The sequence below is a fragment of the Drosophila pseudoobscura genome, chromosome 2, assembly GCF_009870125.1.
Source record: "Drosophila pseudoobscura strain MV-25-SWS-2005 chromosome 2, UCI_Dpse_MV25, whole genome shotgun sequence".
Taxonomy (NCBI): Eukaryota; Metazoa; Arthropoda; class Insecta; order Diptera; family Drosophilidae; genus Drosophila; species Drosophila pseudoobscura.
Window position 1 is genome coordinate 22,930,824 of NC_046679.1, and position 20,271 is coordinate 22,951,094.

The window sequence follows — 20,271 nt, forward strand, 5'->3', positions numbered from 1 at the left end:
CTAAAACTAAATCCGAAGCTAAACCAAAAACTAAAAAGCGTAAAGCAACAATAATAAAACATGATACATATGTATGTATATCTGTAGTAGTTCGTGTCGTAGTAAGCAACAGCACAGCAAAAGTTGAAAGTTAATTGATTGGCGGCAACTTTTCAGCTGCTCAAGAACCCGAAATTGAAATTGTAATTGAATTTTGAAAGTGGAATGTCAATGTTAACTCTCCAACCATGCCCACTTCCACGTGCACACACACACCAACACCTACAGACTCGAACAACACATGCTACCTAGATTGAATAATAAGTTTATTGGCTATAAAATGTGAAATTTACTAGAAATTTAAATTAAATGTTAGTTACTAGCAATCCGAAAAATGAAAATGAACATGGGAAGTGTGAACAAATTCTGATCCTGGAAATGATTGGAATGAGCTGAGAAAGTAATGCCTGAAAGACCAATTCAAAATGTATTTTGTATATTCTTTTGTTGCTAACCCGGCACAGCACCACTTTCCTAGACTAACTATAAGATCTTGGTCCTCCTTGGCCCGACCTGAACTCCTGAACTGGTTTGATATCGCACACGCAGAGACACACAACACTCTCCCCTCCCCCAAAAATTACCCCAAATGCAATGGAGAAGATTGTATGATCGTGTGATCGCTCCCTTTAGTGTATAGTTGGATGGAAACACCTCATAAACTGCCATTTGCCACGCTATATAATCTCTAGGTTCAACTGTGTCTTGGCTGCGGCAATTCATTTAGTTTAGTCTTAAGCGTTTACAATCGAGTTTTGATCTGGTTTTGTATGTTGAATGAAAATTGCTGTTCCTTTTGCTATGAAACCAACCTCCCTCCACTTTTTGGCACTTTGTGTTGGACGCGAAACGAAACGAGATATGAAATATGATGTGAGATGAGATGAGATTAGAGAGATCCTGAATTGAATTGGAATATAAACGGAATAGAAGGCAACGAGAACGAGCACTCGTTGACGGTGATGATGCTCTGAGCATCATGTTAATCTTATATATGTATGAATAATCTACCACATAGCAACCCATTGTTTTATTATTTAAAACTTATTATGAAACACTTAATAATGCAGAAACGGTAGAGCGGAGTAACGAATGAGTATATGGAAGAAACAGAATCCCAAATAAATCAAATCAAATCATAGAAAAATATAAATACCAACAAACAATGACAACAATGATTGATGCAACCATTCAAATTATGTGGAATTTCAAAATACCTTATTGTAATTAATATTATTATTATTATTATTAATAAAGTATAAGATTTCAAATATCAATAAATGAGAATACGACAAAAGTATCCCCTCCCCCACCGTTTAAAATTTCAATATGGAACTTCCCTTCATTTTGTTAAAATTGTTTTTATTAATTTGTTAAAGTCTATTAAAGTTAATGACTTAAGCTTACGATTAAACAATTGCATTATTTATACGTATATGAAAGTAGAATTTCATTAGATTTTTTTAATTTTTGCCAACAGTTTTTAACTTTTTCTATAATTTTTTTATTGCATATCGAATAAACATTTGACACAAGCGAATAAAAACTTTGAATACTAAAATACATAAAACCTTCCACTTAAAGCAAAGTACAGATATAAAAGATACAGGATAAAATGATGCACTAGATACCGAAACAAAGACAAGACGAAACGATAGAAGACGACGTTATTTACAGGATTACTTAAGATACAAATAGAATACACACCGAATGTGTAGAATGTGTAGGGAGTGGTAGTAGAGTAGAATACAATATATAAAACGGGAATATTTGTTGTGGTGTATACGTTGTATAAAAAATAGAATACTAGAGGGCATTTCTATGCGTATGTGGTTGCTTGTGTGACACCTCCATGGAATTGCACAGGGATTATACATATGTTGGGGGAGGACTTCGTCAAAGTACGTCCATGCTAGGTAGAGGTGTCCACATCCTAATTGCCGAGCACTGCATGGCTGTGTATGTTCTTAAAGTCTTGGGTCTGTGTGGTGCTCCGCAAAACCTCCAGCCATCTATGAAGATAAGGAAACCAAAGTTAGCTGGTTCTTTAGCTCATATTTGATAAATGTAGCTCCTCCACTCACCTGTTATAGGTATGCGCACTCTCTGCTCTGAAGAAGTACACATGATTCTTGAAGGAGAGCTTGAACACAAACTCCTTCTGCACGGCATCCTGGTGGCCGGGCGGTCCCACTGTGTATCCCAGCAGCGGGAGACTGGCGAGGGCAAACTCATCCTGGTAACTCTTATAGAAGTACAGGCAGAATGAGGTGAACACCACCCAGAGCTTCTGCCAGCCGGAGCTGTTCTTGAATTTACGCAGCAGATAGCCGGACAGCTGGTGCTCGGCCGCGATTAGATGATCGCCCAGTCCGACGGTTGCGCCACGATGCCAGCAGACGTGCAGAGCGGTATTGCTTCTGGATGGCTGCGTCTTGCTCTGCTGCTGGAGCTGCAGCTGCTGAGGGGTCAGGGGTCCGCCTCCGTTGATGCTGCTGTTCAGACTGCTGTTGTTGCCGTTCGTCAAACCGAACAGATCGAGACCTTCTTCGGACGAGCCTAGGGATAGCGAGGGACACAGAGATAGAGAGAGAGTTGAATTAGTTATCGTTCTGTATAGAGTGTACATCGGGGATATGGGTGCTTGCTTACAAGGCCTTGCAGCGTGCTTTTCTTGCCAGCCATAAACAGAGAAATATATTAGAAAGTTTAACAAATAAAAGAAGACTAAAGAGAGAGTTATCTTAATGCACCCCACTGAATCCCCTCTAGATATACTCACTGCAGTTCTTGAGCGTCGTCAACTGGAGCTGCATGTTGGGCGGACCATTCTTGACGTCCGCCGCCGCCTTGGAAAGCTCGGCCAGCCAGAGGGTTTTCTCGGCGGTGGTGCCCGCACTCACCGTGATGGCGCACTGGCCCCCGAATATGGAGAACGTGTTGTGCTCGGCATTCTCTGTAAGCAGGGAACGCACCGGAACGTGGCCGAGTATGCGAAAGCTTTGATCCAGCGGCGACTTTGAGCCGTACAGCAGGATGTCCGAGAACAGGAAGAACATGCGCTGCTGCAGGCCGCGCTTGGAGTGCTTCAGCAGGCAACCCTGCCGAATGAGGCGCCGATGGGGCTGTACCAGCTGCTCGAAGCTGATGTCACGCTGCAGCTCGCACAGCTCAACGAAATTAGCCGAATCGGGAAGCTGTGCACGGATTTCCTTGGTGCTGCGAATGAGCAGATGGTAGACGGCCTGGCAGTCGGCATAGTCGATGTGCTCCTCGGCGTAGTAGTCGCAAAGCCGCTCCAGGAGGAGCTGGTAGTGCAGCAGGCGGTTTAGGGGCTTCAGCAGCAACTCCCCGATAGGCAGATAGCAGACCTTCTGTTGCTCAAAGTCCTTGTACACCTGCTGGAAGCGATTGTCCGTCTCGTACATGTCGTTCAGGCAGTGTAGTATGTCCAGATGGGTCTGCACGTACTCGTCATAGATGGGCAGCGCCGCCATGTGCTTCATCATCACGTCTCCGATGCGGTGGGAGTCGTGGGTGCCGCGGCCCTCCCACAGCACCATGCGGTGCTCGATGTCCCGCAAAAAGAGGTTGTGGTGCTGCGCCAGCGAGTCGAGCAGCTCGAACAGCGGCTGCAGCTGCTCCACATCTTCAATGCTCAGTACCTGACGGAACGAGTTGTTCAGCACATCCAGGTCTTTCTTGTACGTCCGCTCTGTCATCAGCAGCTCCTTGGCCAGAAAGTAGCTCGGTTCAGTAGGCCACTTCCTCTTCTTGACCTCCGCCTCGATGTCATGCTGCGTGCTCATCGGATGGCCATTCCCGTTATGGCCGTTCTGGTGGGGTGCCGTTGCCGTGGCCACTCCGGTGGCCAGTTCCTGCCTCTTGGCATGCTGGATCTCTGCCTGGATCACATCGTAGGTGCCAGCCTCTGAGCGCGAGAGCGAAGAGGACTTATCCGATCCCAATGTGAGGTCGTAGCGCGTCGGAGGAGTGGTGATCTCCCCACGTCTATCCAGCGACATGTTGCCATTGATTCCGTGATAGACATCTGAAAATCAATCAAAAGAGGAACATAAAAATAATGAAATCATAAACCCAATGAATCAAATGAAGCTTAAAGCAAACTGTTAAAAATTAAATTAATATCTTAACTTGAAATATTTAACTCAAGAATTTCATTAACTAAAATTTAATTTAACTAAAATATTGTTCCCTTTTTTCTGAAATCCAAACTCATTCCCGATCTTTTGTTTGATTAATGAAGTTTTATTTATTTAGTTTCGTTTCTATATAATTATAATTTAATGCTTGTTAAATCGATTGCTCGTGTACATTTCATTTTGTATTCACTTTGTTTAAAGACCTTTGTATTATCCTTTTCGATTTGGTTGAGTTTTTATGTGAGATTTTTCGGTTGAAAAGAATTCAATTAAACTGAAATTTCTTTGAGTATTATTATTTTTCCTGTCTTACTTTCTAAAATTCAGCTAAATTTTGTGTGTGGTGTGTTTTGTGTCTGTTCTCTATATAAATACAAAATCTTAAATGAAATAAACACTCAATTTGCACTCGAAGGAAAAGGAAAAGATTACAAATAGTAAATATTCCATTTTGGCAACCGAAAAGTCCGGTTTAAAAAAGTTATCCTAACTAAATAATTGGGTTCTTTTGGTGGTTTGGCAATTCAAAAAATGATTAAATCCAAGCGAAACTTTGTTCACAACAACCAATTTTCGTTTAAATCTCATTCCCGACTAAGAGCTAAACACAAATGGATATTTTTTGATTCGAATACTTTTGATCTGTATTAACTTATTTGAAATTATTGTACGTTGTACGATCTTCTCTCCTGTTCTTCTAGGGCCCGTTTCTATTCTCACTAACAACTCTTATATATTTCTTCCAACTATCATTATAAACTTAAAGATCTCATGATGGAGTTTCCCAAACGATTTAAAACTTAATAGGGTTCGTCTAATTTCGTTTAATTCCTTTTGTTTCTCCCATTTTTTAATGGAATGGGGATTGGAAAGTGGGTGTTTTCTTTTTGGCACATTTATGTACTAGAAACTAGAACTAATGGCTAATACAACATTTCTTCAATTGTGATAATTGTAATTAATATTTCAATTGTTAATTGCTTCTAAAAACTTTTTGGCATATAAATTAAAAACGTATATAGCACAAGAACTATATAAAATATATGGCTAGAAAACCCGCTTGGAGACATGAAGTAAATGCTTTCATTTCAAACTGTGATAATACCGAACTGCTCTGATCTGGAGGATCTGTCACGAGGAACTCCCAAGATATTAAACTCCTTCCTGGAGGTTTCTATTTTCGATATATTTAGTTGGGTATTTCAAAGCATTTGGCTGATTTGTCGCACCTTCAACTGAGAGATTACTAGACTTATAGCATAGGTATTTGTATATATGGCAACTATCGTAGTTTAGAAGATTGATTCCATATACCCGCATGTATATGGATTAACACTTTGACTGGAACTCAGATTGATAGCTATATTGAGAGCATAGATCTGCATAACCTATACTGATTGATCGAATACTGAATCATTGGCAACTTGAATGAAGAATCATATAATATATATATATATATATATATATATATATATATATTGTATATAGATAACTTTAATCTTAAATGTCGTGTCGTCTCGATTTGTATTGTGTGTATTAGCTAAATAACAATTAAACATTTGTTTGGTTTATTCCATTATTCGATGATTAAACAGTGCATTAAAATTTGTTCAACTCGTTTAACGTTTTCGCTCTCGATATATCTCATATACTCGTATATATATATTTGAATGTTGAATTGATCTATAACATTATCATATATATATATATCATAATATATGTATTAGATGCCGCTAATGGGCAACTCAATCTACCAACGATCTACCATCCATCCATACATCTACTACTTCATCTCATCTTTTAATTCTTTTCATCCGACATCAACGATCATCATCCATATCATCATCATCATTTCGATTATTTAAGTTATTTTGTAAGTAATTTATTTGATTTTTTATGTTTGTTATGTTATGTTAATTTGATTAAAATGTCCTTTAATTTGGAATTTGATTTGATTTTCAAACGCTTCAATAATAACTTCTTGGCTCTTCTTTGGGTTTTTGTTTCGCAGCTTGTAAGATTCTTGGGATTCTTGGGATGCTTTGGTTTTTCTTTTTTCTTTTCTTGGTTTGTCGTAAATCAGTCTCAATTACAAATAAGTTGGTTATACATATAAGTACTTGGATTGTGTGTAAAAGTCGTAGAGTTGTTCTAAAAAATGTTGTTCCAAGGCAACGGAAGAAATCAAAATGCTGCACTCAAAAAAGGAGAGGGGGCACACGCAACATCCTAGGTATCCTAGAGATCTCTTTTATCCATTTTAATTCCATTCTACCGATCTCTACTGATCACTTAGGTCATCCGAGTCATGGAACTTGGGCGGAGGATCGACGCGTATGTCCAGTCCACAGGCATAGCGCTCGTACTCAATGGGTTCGCTCTCGTAGTCGGACAGAAAATCGGGATATGGCAGCTGCTGTCGGGGCGGTTGTCCCTCCTGCTGTTGCTGTTGCTGCTGCTGCTCCATGGTTCCTCCTCTGGGTGCTCCCCGTCTTATGGTTCCCATGGATCCTGCTCCTCCTGCTGATCCCGATCCTGCTGCCACTGCACCAAAGCCACTGCAACTGTCTTCACTGGAGTTGGCCAGCTCATCAGAGAGACCTCCTCCTCGAGTCTCGTACTCGCTCTCCTCGGGATTGCAGTAGCTGCGTCCGTGGTAAGGCTGCGCCTGAGCCGCCGCACTCGAGGTGCTTGCTGCCATGGAATCCTCCCGCTTCAGGGTCCTCTTCTTGGTGCGGGCTGGCTTAACAGGCTGCCCGCTGGCCGGGGGCATAGGGTGATTGGCCGGCGCCGGGCGATCCACTAAGGCCTGGTACATGGGCTTCGTGATGTGCCCGAGGCGGTCGTAGCGCGGGAAGCCCATCTCATCTACGTTGTCGCTCATGTCGAGGCTCTCGAACTTTCCGCTGTACTGCGGATAGTCATCGTATTCATCCGTCTCTCCGCGCTCCAGCTCCTCGTCGAACTCCAGATACTGATCGTCGCGTTGGTACTGGGAGGAGTACTCGGAGCTTCCCGAGTCCATCTCGGGCATATACCCCTCCGAGCACTCTGAGCTCTCGGCCTGCTCCAGTAGTGCAGCGGCCGTCATGTTGGCCCTGATCCTCTTGGCCGGCAGCTGTCGCTTTTTGCGATAGCCGCGACTCCGTAGCTTTGGGTCCTGGCCCCTCACATCCAGGGAGCTGTCCGTGTCGTTGCCACTGGGAGGACTCTTCATGGAGGTGGCCACAGCTGCCGCGGTCAGCTGACCGCTGGTCGCCTTCCTCGGGGGCTTCTGCACCAGCTGATTAGGGGGTGACTCCGAGCTGAGGCTGCTCGAGTAGTAGGGTGAGCAGCGGATCAGCTTGTCCGCCCGCTGGGGCATGTGAGGAGAATAGGGTTCGGTGCTCTCGCTGTTCAGGGTATTGGTGGTCGTCGTGGTGTTGGTGGCCGAGGATGTGGAGTGCGCGTCGCGCTCCTCGTCAATCCGCATGGGCTGCTCCTGCGAAGACTGCTGCGACTTGCTCAGCATGTGCTCGTGGAAGGAGCTCGACTGCCGCAGCTGCTTGCTGCTAGTCTTGAAGTCTCGTATCTGGGTCTTCGACAGTGTTTTGTCGTCGTAGCTGTGATGCTTGGCTAGCGGCTTGGCTGGCGGTGCCCCCACATCTCCGGGCAGATCGCTGGGCGTAACAATCGGTGGCACAGTGGGCACCGGTGGAGGAGCTGCCTTTACGTGTGTTGGTACAGGAGGCGGCACCACTTTCTTGGCATTGGCATTGGCTTTGGCAGTAGCCTCTTCCTCTGCCTCGGCGGCAGCGGCTGCCTGCTCTGCCAATCCTGGCTGCTTCATCTTGTTCAGGAGTGCCTGCATGATGGGACGGGTCACCGCTGGCTTCGGCTTTGTGGGTGGCTGTGGTGCCCGTGGCTTGGGGCGTACCTGCTGCGACTGTTGTGTCTGGATCTGAGTGGTGTTTAGTGCTCCCGCTGAAGTCGCAGCCGGAACTACCGCTCCGTGGAGTGGCACAAATTCTTGGCTCTGATACCGCTCCGTCAGCTTCTCCGTGTGCGCATACAAACGCTCCACGAAAGGCGACTCCGACTCGGAGCAGATCTCCTGGCTCTGGTAGAGTTTCGACATCATTTCCAAGGAACGTCGCTTGCGGGCCGCAGCACTGGTCTCGGGCTGTCCACTGGCGGTGCCTGTCAGTGGCGATATTTCAGTGTGCTCCTGACTGGATCGGCCCTGATTGCCATTGCTGCCACTGCGTCGGTGCACCTGCGGCAGGGAGCAGCGCTTTTCCTCGCTGGGCGATCCCAGCGATCCCTTGGCGCCCGACCCCACACGCTGCTGCTGCTTCAAAGGAGTGGCAGCCACGAGAGTGCGGCTACTGGAGGTGGACCAATCGCTGATCGTTTGGGCCATCTCCGTGAGCGTCAGGGTGGTGTCGTCGCTGCGCGTGGCCGATGTGGGTTCGCTCATCTTGTCCGTCTCCGAGTTTGAGAGTATGTCGTAGCGCAGGCCGTCGGAGGAGCCGTTGTCGCCGCTGAACTTGTGCGAGAAGCTGCCGCCGCTCTGCTCGTTCAAGCTCTCCGCGGACTTGTTGATGGAGCTCATGCTCGACTTGGTTTGGTTTGACTTTTCGCTCTTGGCGCACGACTGCGTGGACACGGCCGACAGGCTGTCGGATCCCGAGAGATTGGCATACTGACGCACAGTGTTAGTGCCCGTAGACCACTCCGAGATGCTCAGCCCAATGGAAGTGTCCTCAGAATGGGAGCTGTGCGTGCACTTCTTGTGCTGCAGTCCCATTCGCACGGTGCCATCCAGATCTGTACCAATGGAACTGGTCTCCTCCTCGGAGTGGCTCGAGTGACTGCACTTCTTGCAGCTGCCGCCGCTGCTCAATCTCTTCTCGTAGTTCCGCCGCACTGTGGTCTGATCGTCCAAGTAGGTGGTGCTCGCGGACAGGATGTCGTCGATGGAGGTGTCCGAATTGTTTGATCCTCGCGACAATTTTCTCAAATGTGGATCGGGCGAGAGCTGCACCTTGATGGTGCCCGGCATAAACACATCGTCGTTGGAAAAGAGCTCATCCTCGGAGAGCGGGCTCCTTGGAGCTGGCGAGCGTGTGGGCTGGGCTACAATCACCTCGGGGCTGGAGTTCTTGCGTGGTCCCGCCCTGGCCGTGGGCTGTGTGGACGCCGTACTGCAGCTGACGTTCAGCGAAGACGACAGACACGAGGCAGCACTCAGGGTGGAGCTGAGACAGCTAACCGTGTCGGGCTGGATTTGCTCGCTGCCAAAGTCCTTGTCCTCGAAGGCAGAGGACATAAGGTAGGCAGTGTCCTCGTAGGGCAGCACCTTGGCCACATCGGGCGGTCCATGGCCCTCTTCTTCGAGCAACACCACTTGGTCGGCGCCCTGGGCTTCGCTGGCGTAGTACGTCTCAATGTTCTCCACGATGATAGGTGCACCGACAGTGCTCGAGGGAGGCGAGGGCCAGTCTACGGAGTCCTGGCTCTGTTGAAAGGACATGCTCGCCTTCCAGCAGAAAGACTTTGGCACGGGCTTGTCTAGATCCGGCATGGCATAGAGGCTATCTGGCGGCTTAACTGGCACATGATCGAAGGGGATCTCTGGCAGTGGCCAGTCCTCCGAGTCCTGGCTTCCCGCATTCGACAGACACATCAGAGTGTGCCGCTCCCCGTCGTCCCCATCCCCCTGCTGCTCATCCACATGGGTCACCGAGAAGCGTCCCGTGACGAGAGTCGGGGACTTTGGGTCGTTTATGCTGCCCAAACTGGAGAGACGATCCCCGGTGGCCGAGTCGCAGGGAATCTCCGGCATTTCAGCGGAGGTGCGACGATCGGCATCAGAGATATAGGCTAGATTGGTGTTGCTTCTCGAGTCAGAGCTGAGACTCGGCTGGTGGTCGGTGGAGCCCACCGACTCGTCTCGCATGCTCACAGAATGCGTGGAGGCCTTGCTCACGTCATCTTCCATGCTGGACTTCTCCGAGGCCGTGCTTCGCTCCGAGATGCGCGACAGGGTGCGGCCCAGAGTGAAGCCTGTGCTGTAGCCGATGATGTCCGTTGGATTGACGCCGATTCCGCCAAGATTACTGGTCATCGCCGGGTAGCCGAATGTCGTGGGAAAGTCATTCAGATCGTCCTGGTAGCTGGTGTCGCTCTCATCCCTCTTTTGCTCGTCGGGGGACACCTCCTTCACGTCGCTGTCCGAGGAGTCGCGCAGGGGATGCTGCGCATCGTAGCGCTCGTATCCCCCATCCGTCTCCACGTGGTGCCAGGGATCGTCGGTGCTGGAGCTGTTTGAACTCTCGATAGGGAAGGGCTTCCAGGTGCTCTGCTGCTCCTTTGCGGCCAGGTCTCCGCGTCTCTGGGCAGCTCCCAGCGAGCCGGAGCTGCTCTCCGTCTCGAACGAGCCCCGCGACTCTACGCTCAGGGAACCCTTCGAGTCGAAGCTCGACTTCGACTCCTGGGAGCTGCGATCACTGCCAGATTTGCCCGGTTCCGCTTGGGTCACCGACAGCTTCTTCCCGGCATTCGCACGGGCGGGCTTCTCGATCCGCGGCGGCTTTCGCGATCCTCCCGAGCTCGATTCACTGTCCTCGGTCCGCTGCAGGATCTTGGCTATGCGCTCTTCAATCGGATCCAAGTAGGACTCTGTGCTGTTTCCCAGATCGATGGGACTCTGCTTCTCCAGCGTGGGAGTTGTTGGCTTCTTTCCTGGGATCAGTACTTTGGTTGGCTCGTTGGTGGGTGTCTGTTCATTGGATTCTCCAGCGGGTTCCTCCATTCCATCCTTACCGGCGGCCACATCCAGCTGAAGCATTCTCTGCTTGAGCTCCTGGCACTTTTTGGCCTCCTCGTTTCCAAAGTCCTGTGAGATGCCCAGCGGGCGGGCTATGGAGCAGCTTACACTCGACTCCTCCTCGACGGAGCTCTTCTCCTTGCCCACCGACAGACTCCAATCCTGCTGCCGCTGGGGGCTGCTGTCCTTCTCGCCGCTAGTCCACGAATCAGAGCTCTTCGATCTGTCACTCTGTTTCTCCAGGCTGTACTTTTTTTTGGTGTCCGAAGAGCTTCCGGTGTACTTCTCGAAAGTCTCCAGTACGGACTTCTCAATCATGGGACTTGCATTTGGTGGCGTCACCAGTATGTTCAGGTCCGACGTGGGTGTGGCACAATTCGAGTACTCCAAAGGGTTCGCATCCTCCAGAGTGGCCTGCGTCTCGAGTATGTTCCGATCGGGCTCTAAGGTGCGCGGTTCATTCTCAGAGGTGTCCGATCCAATAAACTCGTCGCATTCTACGGTCATCCAGGAGCCCGTCTCGTCGCTGCGACTTCGGTCGAGACTCAGACGATTCGTGTCCTGCCTTCCGACCTTCAAGTGCCGTCGCTCCGAGGAGTTGTCGTCCTCCTCAATGGAGGGCTCTTCGCACTCGATGGTGGGCACGCGATGAGGGTAACCTTCCGTCCCAGGCACCGGGGACTTGCTGGCTGGAGAATGGCTGTCATCGGCCGATACGAAAGAGTCTAGGCTCTCGGCGGTGGAGGCCTTGCGACTGTGGGTGCACTCACTGTCGCGGGCATCCTCGGAGGGCAGCGAACGCTTTAGTATCTCCAGCGAACGACGCTCCGAGATCACGGCCTGCATGTCAATATCCTCCTGGACATTGTACTGATGGGCGAACATGCGGCGGTCTCCTATGGCGCTACGCGCCACAGGAGCGGGCTTCTCTTCGCTCTTTTTGGTCGCAGCTTCAGCGGCAGCAGCCGTCTGTTGCCTCTTGTCGTCTAGGCTGCGCGCCTTAATGTCCGTGCCGAGGTAGTGGTGCTCGGCAGGTCGCTCCAGACTGTTCGACTTTCCATCGATCTTCTTGTGGACGACACTGCCCTCGATCCTCTGCTTAATCTCCTGCGCCTTAGCTATTTTCTTGGGCGACTTGATGAGCATGTCCTCGGGCACATCTGACTTCTCCGAGTCCTCGAAGGACTTGTTGCGATCCTCGAAGCTGCGATTGGCCTTGTCCAGCTTGTCGGGACTGCGTCCCTCGTCAAAGCTGCGACTGAACTTCACCAGCGATGTGTCAAGCTTTCGAGGAGCCTTGGCGATCAGCACGTGATCCTCGGCCTTGGACTTGAACTCCGTTTCGATAATTATCTTGTCACCGTCGGTCTTCACCAGAATCTTGTCCTCTGGCGCAGGGAACGCAGGCAGTGCGTCCTTGACGGGACTTAGCATGGTAATGGTCTGCTTCATGGCCGATTCGTAGAGCTTCTGCTGTCGCTCCTTGCGCTTGGCAATATCCGCTTCGGTCTCCTCCTGCGACTTGCTCTTGTCCTTGCTTAAACGCCGCATGTCAATGGAGCGGGGTCGCTCCTTTGGACTGGACTTCTTGCTTCCACCGCGGCCATCCCTGCCTTTAATGTCATCCGCACTGGTGCGTCGCGACTCGGGACGGCTGCGGGATACGGGCCTTCCTTTATAGGGCTCCGAGGTCTTGAGCTTTCCCTTGCCCGTGCTCTCGATGCTACTGGCCCGGGACACACCGGGAGAGGTCTTGCGCGAGCTGTTCGCCGAGCTGTAGGGCGACCAGTCCGTGAAGCGGTATTTGGGAATGTTCAATATGAGATGGTCCCCGCTCTTGAGCCTCGTCTTAGACTTTTTCTTGTCCTTGATTTTGACGCCCTGTAGGGCTATTTTCTCGATGTACTTTAGCTGATTCAGGAGCTGCACCTCCTCGCTGTCGATGGTCACGGCACTGAGTAGCGAGTCCTTGCCATGGGCATTGTTGTAGCTGCTCTGCGTGGGAATGGACCCGCCGCAGGAATGAACGCTGTCCGCGTTGTCATCGTCCTGCGCCGCCGTTTGATTAGCACGCTCCAGCGATTTTTCCTCGAGGATCTCGGCCTCCTCCTCGAAACCCACAGTGTCATCCTTAGAAGAGAATGCATTCATGGGCGGCAGACGATGCAGAGAGATCACTGGGGTGTCCAGGCTCTTAGTGCGACGGTCTGCCGTCGGCGACTGCACCTGCGTGGCCTTCTGACGCTGAAGCGATACTGATCCCTCAGACAGATTGAGTCGAGCGTGGGCAAACAGGATCGGGGCATGGCCCTTGGACCGCAGCACAATCGAGGAGTCGATGATCTCCTCCATCATCTTGACCTTAGACTTGGCCGCCTGCGATCCGCTGGCCGTCTGCTTCTTGAGCGTGTAGTCAATGTCTGAGCCCGTGATCTTCTCCTCGTGGCACGTCTCGTAGATGTCGTCGTTGCTGCGGAAGAACTCGGCATGCTCCAGTATCGGCGAGGGAATGTTCTCGTTTCGCTGATAGTCATTGGTGCACTCGTCCATGCGTCCGCGCATCGGCACATGTGGTTCGTCCTCAGAGGAGGGTATCGAAATGGAGCGTTCCGAAATGCGCCTCAGTTCCGTGGCATTGGCATACTGTGGATCCAATTTCTGGGTGTGATAGCGACTCTCCAGATCGGCCAGGCGACGGCATTGCGGGGGCGAGCCTTCGATCTCGGTGGAGCTCATGGTCTGGCCGCGTCCCCAGGCGGCTGAGATGAGTCGACTCTGTTCGATGCGCAGGATCGATTCGATTTCTTTGCGCGACTGTGGGGGCGAGAACTCCAGCCGGTCGGGAATGGCCTCAGCCGAGCCAAAGACGTCATCAGAATCAAGACTCTCGTCGTCCGACGAGAAAGAGGTGATGCGGGTCTTGCCATGCTTCTTCGACTTGACCCCCGACTTAGTTTTCGGTATGACACGCGGCTTGTTGGCCTTGCGGGCATTCGCTTGCAGCTCCTTGCGAAGGCTCTGGATGAGCTCCATCTGCTTCTGCTCAAGCTTCTGCTGCTGCTGCATGCTCTCGGTCCGCGAGCTGGTGGCCGAGTCACTCTCGATCTGGCTTAGCTTCTTGTTGAGTTTCTCCAGCGTGGAGGCGTCCATCTGCTTGGTGATGTCCCTCTTGGGCGAGGACAGCTGTATGGTCGGGATGGTCTTGTCGATCTCCAGGGTGATCGGATCCACCTTGGACAGATCAATGTTCTGCGTGAACAGGAACTCTTTGGTCTCTGCGGGTAGGAGGCTGTCCAGGATGTCAGGCAAGAAGTCCCCTCCCATTACTGGCAGCACTGGAGCACTGGCCTTTGGTGACTTTGGTGACTTGGGAGACTTGGGGGATTTGGGGGACTTTGGAGACTTGGGCGACTTGGGCTTCGTGTGCTTCTTCTCGCTGGGAGAAGGCGCAGTGCCGTTCATGATGTGCCGCTTGTGCAGGACATAGGGTATGTCCTCCTTCAGGACCTTGGTGAAGCGACGCTCGTAGTCGCGGAAGAAGCTCTTAGGCAGCTCGAACCCTGTCTTTGGCAGCTCCTGCTGGGTGGGAGTGCCGCCTCCATCGTAACATTTGGGTATCTCAAAGTTTCCATGCGCCTTGCACAGCGGCGGGGCACTCGGTATCTGCTTGTAGATATAATCCTCGTCGCTAGAGTTGGAGTCCGCCGGGGTGAGATCGATGGACTTCTGGTGCATGAGGACATGGCGACGGGAGTTGCTGCCGAGGCGCGCACGATTGGCCAGCGAGTTGGGATCGCTCTTGGTGCGCTCCACGGTGGCGTGGCTGTAGCTAAGAGGCACCATTATGGGGTTGTACTCCTCGAAGTGCGTCTTGGCCATCAGCTCCTCCTTGCGCGTGATCTTCTGGTGGGCCATGATGCGGGCCTGCTGCTTCTCAAACTCCGATATCAGCTCGGGCGTAAGCGGATATTCGGGACTGTGTTTGGACTCTTTATCTTTTGGCTGGCCTTCCCACTGCTTGGTGTACTTTTGGATGCACTCGATCCGATCCTGGTCAAAGCTGAAGATGTTTTCGCTGTCGGAGCGCCGTCGGAAGGCGGAGATCTTGCACGACTGCGAGTTGCTTTTGCGGAAGGTTGTCTGCTCAAGCGATTCACCCGTCTGGAAGTCCTTCTCCTTGCAACGCATGCCCGAAGCTGGTGTCGACACCGATTCGGGTGATTTGGCGCCGAAGGACTTGGCATTCCGCTCGATCTCCACGTTCTGGAGGCTAATCGAGTGTACCTTTGAGGTCTTGTGTGTCTTATTGCTGGGGAACGTCGAGTAAGTGTCCCGGCTGTCGTAGAACGAGCTGTTCGCCGTCGAGCTGTGGGTGTCCGAGAGTAGGCAGTCGTGGCTCTTGACCTTGGGGCGGGAGTAGAGACCCTCGGGGGCCTCTGCCACGACACCGCCCCCCTCCACGGCGTCGTAGTAGTCGCTCTTGGAGTCCTGTGAGGACTGGGCGAACTTGTCGTAGAGGTCCTTTTTGTTGAACTGCTTGACCTTCTTGCAGGTGGTCGTGGGCATCTCGTAGTTGCGCCCAAAGCAGTCCCCGACCAGCGACTCCTTCGAGTCCTGACTGGAAGCTACCGAGGTCTTGCTCTTGGTGGTCTCACGCGACTTCTTGCTGTCCGTGTGGTAGAGGCTGTCGCGCGACTTCTTACTGGAGTCGGAGCTGCGCGAGATCTTCGTCTCGAACATCTCGCTCTGGCTCTCCTGGCTGGAGGTGCGCGTGAGAGCCTCCTGGATCTTCTTGTAGAAGTTCCCGTCCGACTTCACGGACAGCTTCTCGCGCGGCAGATAGCGCGGATCTTCGGCGTCCCAGATCTCGTTCATTATGTCCGCCGCAGACTTGGACTTCACATCAATAGCCGATCGGTACTTGGGCTGCTCCGATACGGACTCATCGTCGCTGGGGATATAGTTGCCAGAGTCCAGAGAACAGGAGCGCATGTGGTCCTCGGAGCGACCGCGACCGCTGAAAAAGTCAATGTCGTACTTCTCCAGCAGCTCGTAGCTGTCCTGCGAGATATCATCCTGAGACCCCGAGTAGTCCAGGTGTTGTCCATGGTGCCGCTTGTCTTGGGCGTTGTACGTGCTGCCCGGATAGCTCGAGGAGTAGACCTTGCTCTGCGGCAGCGGGGAGAAGTCCTGGTGGGCGTCGATCGAATGGTTCTTGGTGATGTACAGCGAATGGCGCGAGTCGTCGTACCGCGTGACAGGCGAATCGATGCGGTTTGAGGAGAGGAACTCCTTGTCAAGAACCGTCATGGGCTTAGGATGTTCTCGGTCGTAATAGGTGCTGCTGTAACGCTCGAACAGATCCTTGCACGAGCTGCTCTTCAGCCAGGACTCGCGTTCCACCTGATCGTAGATATTCTCTCCATCGACATCAGCATCCTCCTCATCCTCCTCCTCGTCGTCCATGTAGTGGGCGGCCGCCTCCTCAGGCTTCACAAACTGTGCCGTCGAATAGAGATTGCCCGAGGATAACTGATACTCGAGCTTCTCCGAAGAGGAGGACTGGCGCGGCGGCGGCAGATTGCCGACCGAATGGTGGGTGATGTAGTGACTGTCGTACGAGTCCACCGAATCCACCCCGGAGAGCTCCGAGTTGCGGGGCAACGAGTGCGTGTGCCTCGAGCTCTGAGAGTCCATCGAGGGCGTCAGATAGTTCTCCGACTGCGCCAGCTTCACCCTCTCGCTCTGGCCAGCATAACGCTTCGTGCCGAAGCCAGTGCCAAAGTATGAGGAGGAAGACGACTCCGAGGGATGATTGAGATCGTTGTGGTACTGATTGTAGCTCATACCGTTGTAGTTCCGCTCCTGGAGTACAGACGCCGCGTAGGCAGAAGTGCTGGGCTGCTGTAGCAGTGGTGGGCCGACTCCGCCTCCCATCTGCTTGGCCCTGGCATACTGGATGATGGACTGATCAATGAACTCATCGCTAAAGTGCTTCTCGCGTGTCTTAGACTTGGCCTTGCGATTGACGGTCGCGTAGATGTCGTTGCGCTCGTTCAGATTGAGGTGTTCGCTGTTGGAGATCTTATGCTCCTGTGCATGTGGCAGGGTGCTGTGAAAGTCTGGATATTTGTAGTGGCCCATGTCGTTGATGTCGGTGTAGATGATGTTGTCGGTCTCCGTTTCGGTTGAGTTGGCATTGGCGTTGGCGTTGTTCAACATGCACTGCTTAGACATCGAATAATTGGTACTGCTATAATGGACTGGGGTGACAGTTTGCGACTGGGACTCCTGTGACCGAAGCGGCTGACGATGGGCACTGGCCGAGGCCAAGGCCGAGGCCGATGTTCCCGATGCCAAGGCCGATGCTGCCGCCGCTGATGCTCCCGTTATAGTCTCCCGATTGATGGTAGATGCTGTCAAGTCCGAATCCGCTTCCTCCTCGACTAATTCCTCCTCCTCCCCCATAGGCTCCTCCTCCGCCTCCTCCTCCGTGTCCGCAGGACCCAGGAATTCCTCCTCCTCCTCCTCCAATTCCATGGAGCTGCTGAGATCCACCGAATGACCCCCCACCAATGTGCTGTGTGGCATAGTGTTGTTGTTGTTGATGCTGATGCTGGGATTGGCATTGTGGGTGCTGTGGGTGCTGATGCTGATGAGCTGCGGCGACGCAGGGACAAACGCCTGGGATCCCACTGAGACTCGACGAGGGGTGCTGCTGCTGTACAAGTGGGACAAGTGGCTCAGACCTGCATAGGCGCGCAGAGAGCAGCAATCAGACAGAGAGTTAGCAATCAATCAATTATGATCATATGTGGGACGTGGTAAAACGAAAGCCAAACCGAAATCATACCGAACACAAGGGATCACAAATCAAAACACTGAAAACGAAAGTGGGTTAAGGCCATTCTCTCCTTGAAATGCCAGAGAATTATACAATTCTTACAAAACTCAAGGCTAGAAATAACTTAGGCTTAAAAATATAACGGAGGTTGGAACTAGAGGTCTGCATGATGCTCAAAATGGATTGAAATAAAGTCCTACACCGATAGAGTTTGACTGAGGATGAGCACAGGCAAAGGATGGCATTTAGCGTATCATTTGGGGTTGTGCGGTTGAGCTCCGAGTTCCGTTTTCGATGGATTAGCTCCCAGTCCGCTTGATCTTGTCCGATCAATAAGTCGCACAGTGATTCGAGGGCATTTAACTTTGCACCTGGTACGAAATTGTTAAGGGCTTCCTTGATATCAAGAAAAGCTATTAAGGAGATTTCTTGAGATTTAGAGATTCTCTACCACCGGAATTACTTCATAGAGTGCCGTTTCCGGTAGGCATGTTATGCGCCTGACAGTATCCGAGCATTTAGGGAAAGTTTTCATAAAATAATTCCTTCATTTCGTCATGTGCGCACCTTCATTCTAACTCATTGAATGCCGAATGCTGGGAGACGCAATACACATTCGCAGTCATATCGACTCGTTTCATTGTGTGACTCACTTAATTCAATTCAATTAGAAGGCATACTATTGGGCTTATGTTGGAAAAGAAGCCACGCAGATCTCTAATTGGAATCTCCCTTTGAAGGGAAAACATCATGCAACATCTAAAACTAAAGACTAAGAATTCCCAGTGAGTGTCATTCCACTTTCTTACGGGATTTAAATTATACAACTACAACTAAATTAAGTCTAAGAATGTCTTAAATCATAAATGTAATCTAAAACTATAAAATCCTTCTATTCTTAGATGAAAAGTAAATCATATTATAAAATCTATTGCGCGGATGTTAAATCCACACATTAAATGGTTTACAAATCATTGTATAATTACAAAATTATCTCTAGGAATCGCTTAAATCATATGAAAATATAATTAACAATAATCTTGGGCTTAAGAACCAACTTAAATGGAGGTAGAGGTTGATGCACTCCTGTGCTATGGCAGCACTCACCTAAATTGTGATCGCCTGGATGCGCACGAGCCTGATCGGGAGCGTTGCGTGGCGGTGGCTGTGGCTGATGGTGGCTGCTGCTGTGGCTGGGCGAAGTCCACGATTGCGGACCCTGTGGTGAAAGCGAGCGGTTCGAATTCATTTGGTCCATAGCCACTGCCGAGTGGAGTTGACGATCCGCCGCCGAGCATGCCGCCGCTTCCTCCTGCGAGGTTGGCGATTCCGCTGCATAGTTCTTCGTCTGATAGATCTCCACCTGGGCTGCTGTGACCTGAAAAAAGCAATAATTAGATGCAGAACTAGAGGGTTTATTGTAGAGACTAACTTGAGAACGCATGTGGTCGATAGGATTGTCGCGTCGGCGATCCAAGGTATCCGCTGCCTTCTTCGTCAGAGAAGGGGTCATCGAGTCGCTGCATTGATTGCGATAGTCCCATGTCGCTGTAGAGATCCCAAATTAAAATCGAAAAACATTAAAAATCATACAGGACGTAGCATATAGAAGACTAGAAGAAGAAGAACTCGAATCGACTACACGCACAACACAGATAGCATATAGAAGGCACGTGCGTGCCTTCTGCCGCACATTCATCATCAGCTAAGGCGACAGAACCGAAAGGCATATAACTCAAGAATGGAACTCAAAAATCGAAATAATCAAATCAGAAATCAGAAAATCGAATACATTGAATACTTGAATAGTTGAGAACGCATGTTGTAACAAAATAAATACAAACCAGTGTCAATTGGGAGTAGGGGATTGGCTGAAATGCTGGAATTCACATACGTATGCGATTGACTTCGGCTACTAGCATTCAGTGGCCCTTGCCGGAATGACTGAGACCTGCAGCAAAAGAAAAGACAAGAGGATACCACGCTTTATATATTTTCACATGCTCAGTTTTGTGTTTTTTTTTTCTTTAGTGTTTTTTTTTTTTGGGTTTAGCTTTAGTTTTAGTTTTTCATTTTGGGGGTTTAGTTTTTGGAGAGATTTAGTTTGTTTAGCACAGTTTTTAGTTTATAGTTAGAAAGTTGTTCAGTTTGAGAGCTCAGAGGGGCGTCAGTTAAAAGTATAACGAACACAAGACACAACAAAACTTAGGAGAGTTTCAAAAGTTAAGGATTAGTAAACAACTAGAAAACAGAACTTGGAATAAAACACAACACAATATCCATTATCATAGGCAACTACTGGGGAGGGGTTTGGTTCCTTAAAGGAAGTCTCGGATCTCATAGGTGGATTACTCCTATGTGGGTTTATTATTATACTTATTTATAGAGTATACCAAACATTATCGAATTCAAAA

General features: G+C 50.2%; 1 protein-coding gene across 5 annotated transcripts in view; it reads right to left on the bottom strand.

Moving 5' to 3' along the window:
* Positions 1–1,380: 1,380 nt before the first annotated feature.
* Positions 1,381–20,271, bottom strand: part of Cdep (Chondrocyte-derived ezrin-like domain containing protein) — a 38,040-nt gene continuing 19,149 nt past the window's right edge. Inside the window, exons 8-13 of one of the 5 annotated variants that reach the window (XM_033384208.1) lie at positions 19,702–19,808; positions 19,290–19,405; positions 18,965–19,235; positions 2,822–4,090; positions 2,124–2,598; positions 1,381–2,051 (exon numbers count right to left, since the gene is read on the bottom strand). In XM_033384208.1, the coding sequence (XP_033240099.1) occupies positions 1,973–2,051; positions 2,124–2,598; positions 2,822–4,090; positions 18,965–19,235; positions 19,290–19,405; positions 19,702–19,808 (2,317 nt within the window). In that variant the 3' untranslated portion in view covers positions 1,381–1,972. Of the gene's footprint in view, positions 2,052–2,123; positions 2,599–2,821; positions 4,091–6,243; positions 17,763–18,964; positions 19,236–19,289; positions 19,406–19,701; positions 19,809–20,271 lie in introns of those variants that run through there. The other 4 variants (XM_002137745.4, XM_033384214.1, XM_015182393.2 and 1 more) reach the window with 4 other exon arrangements.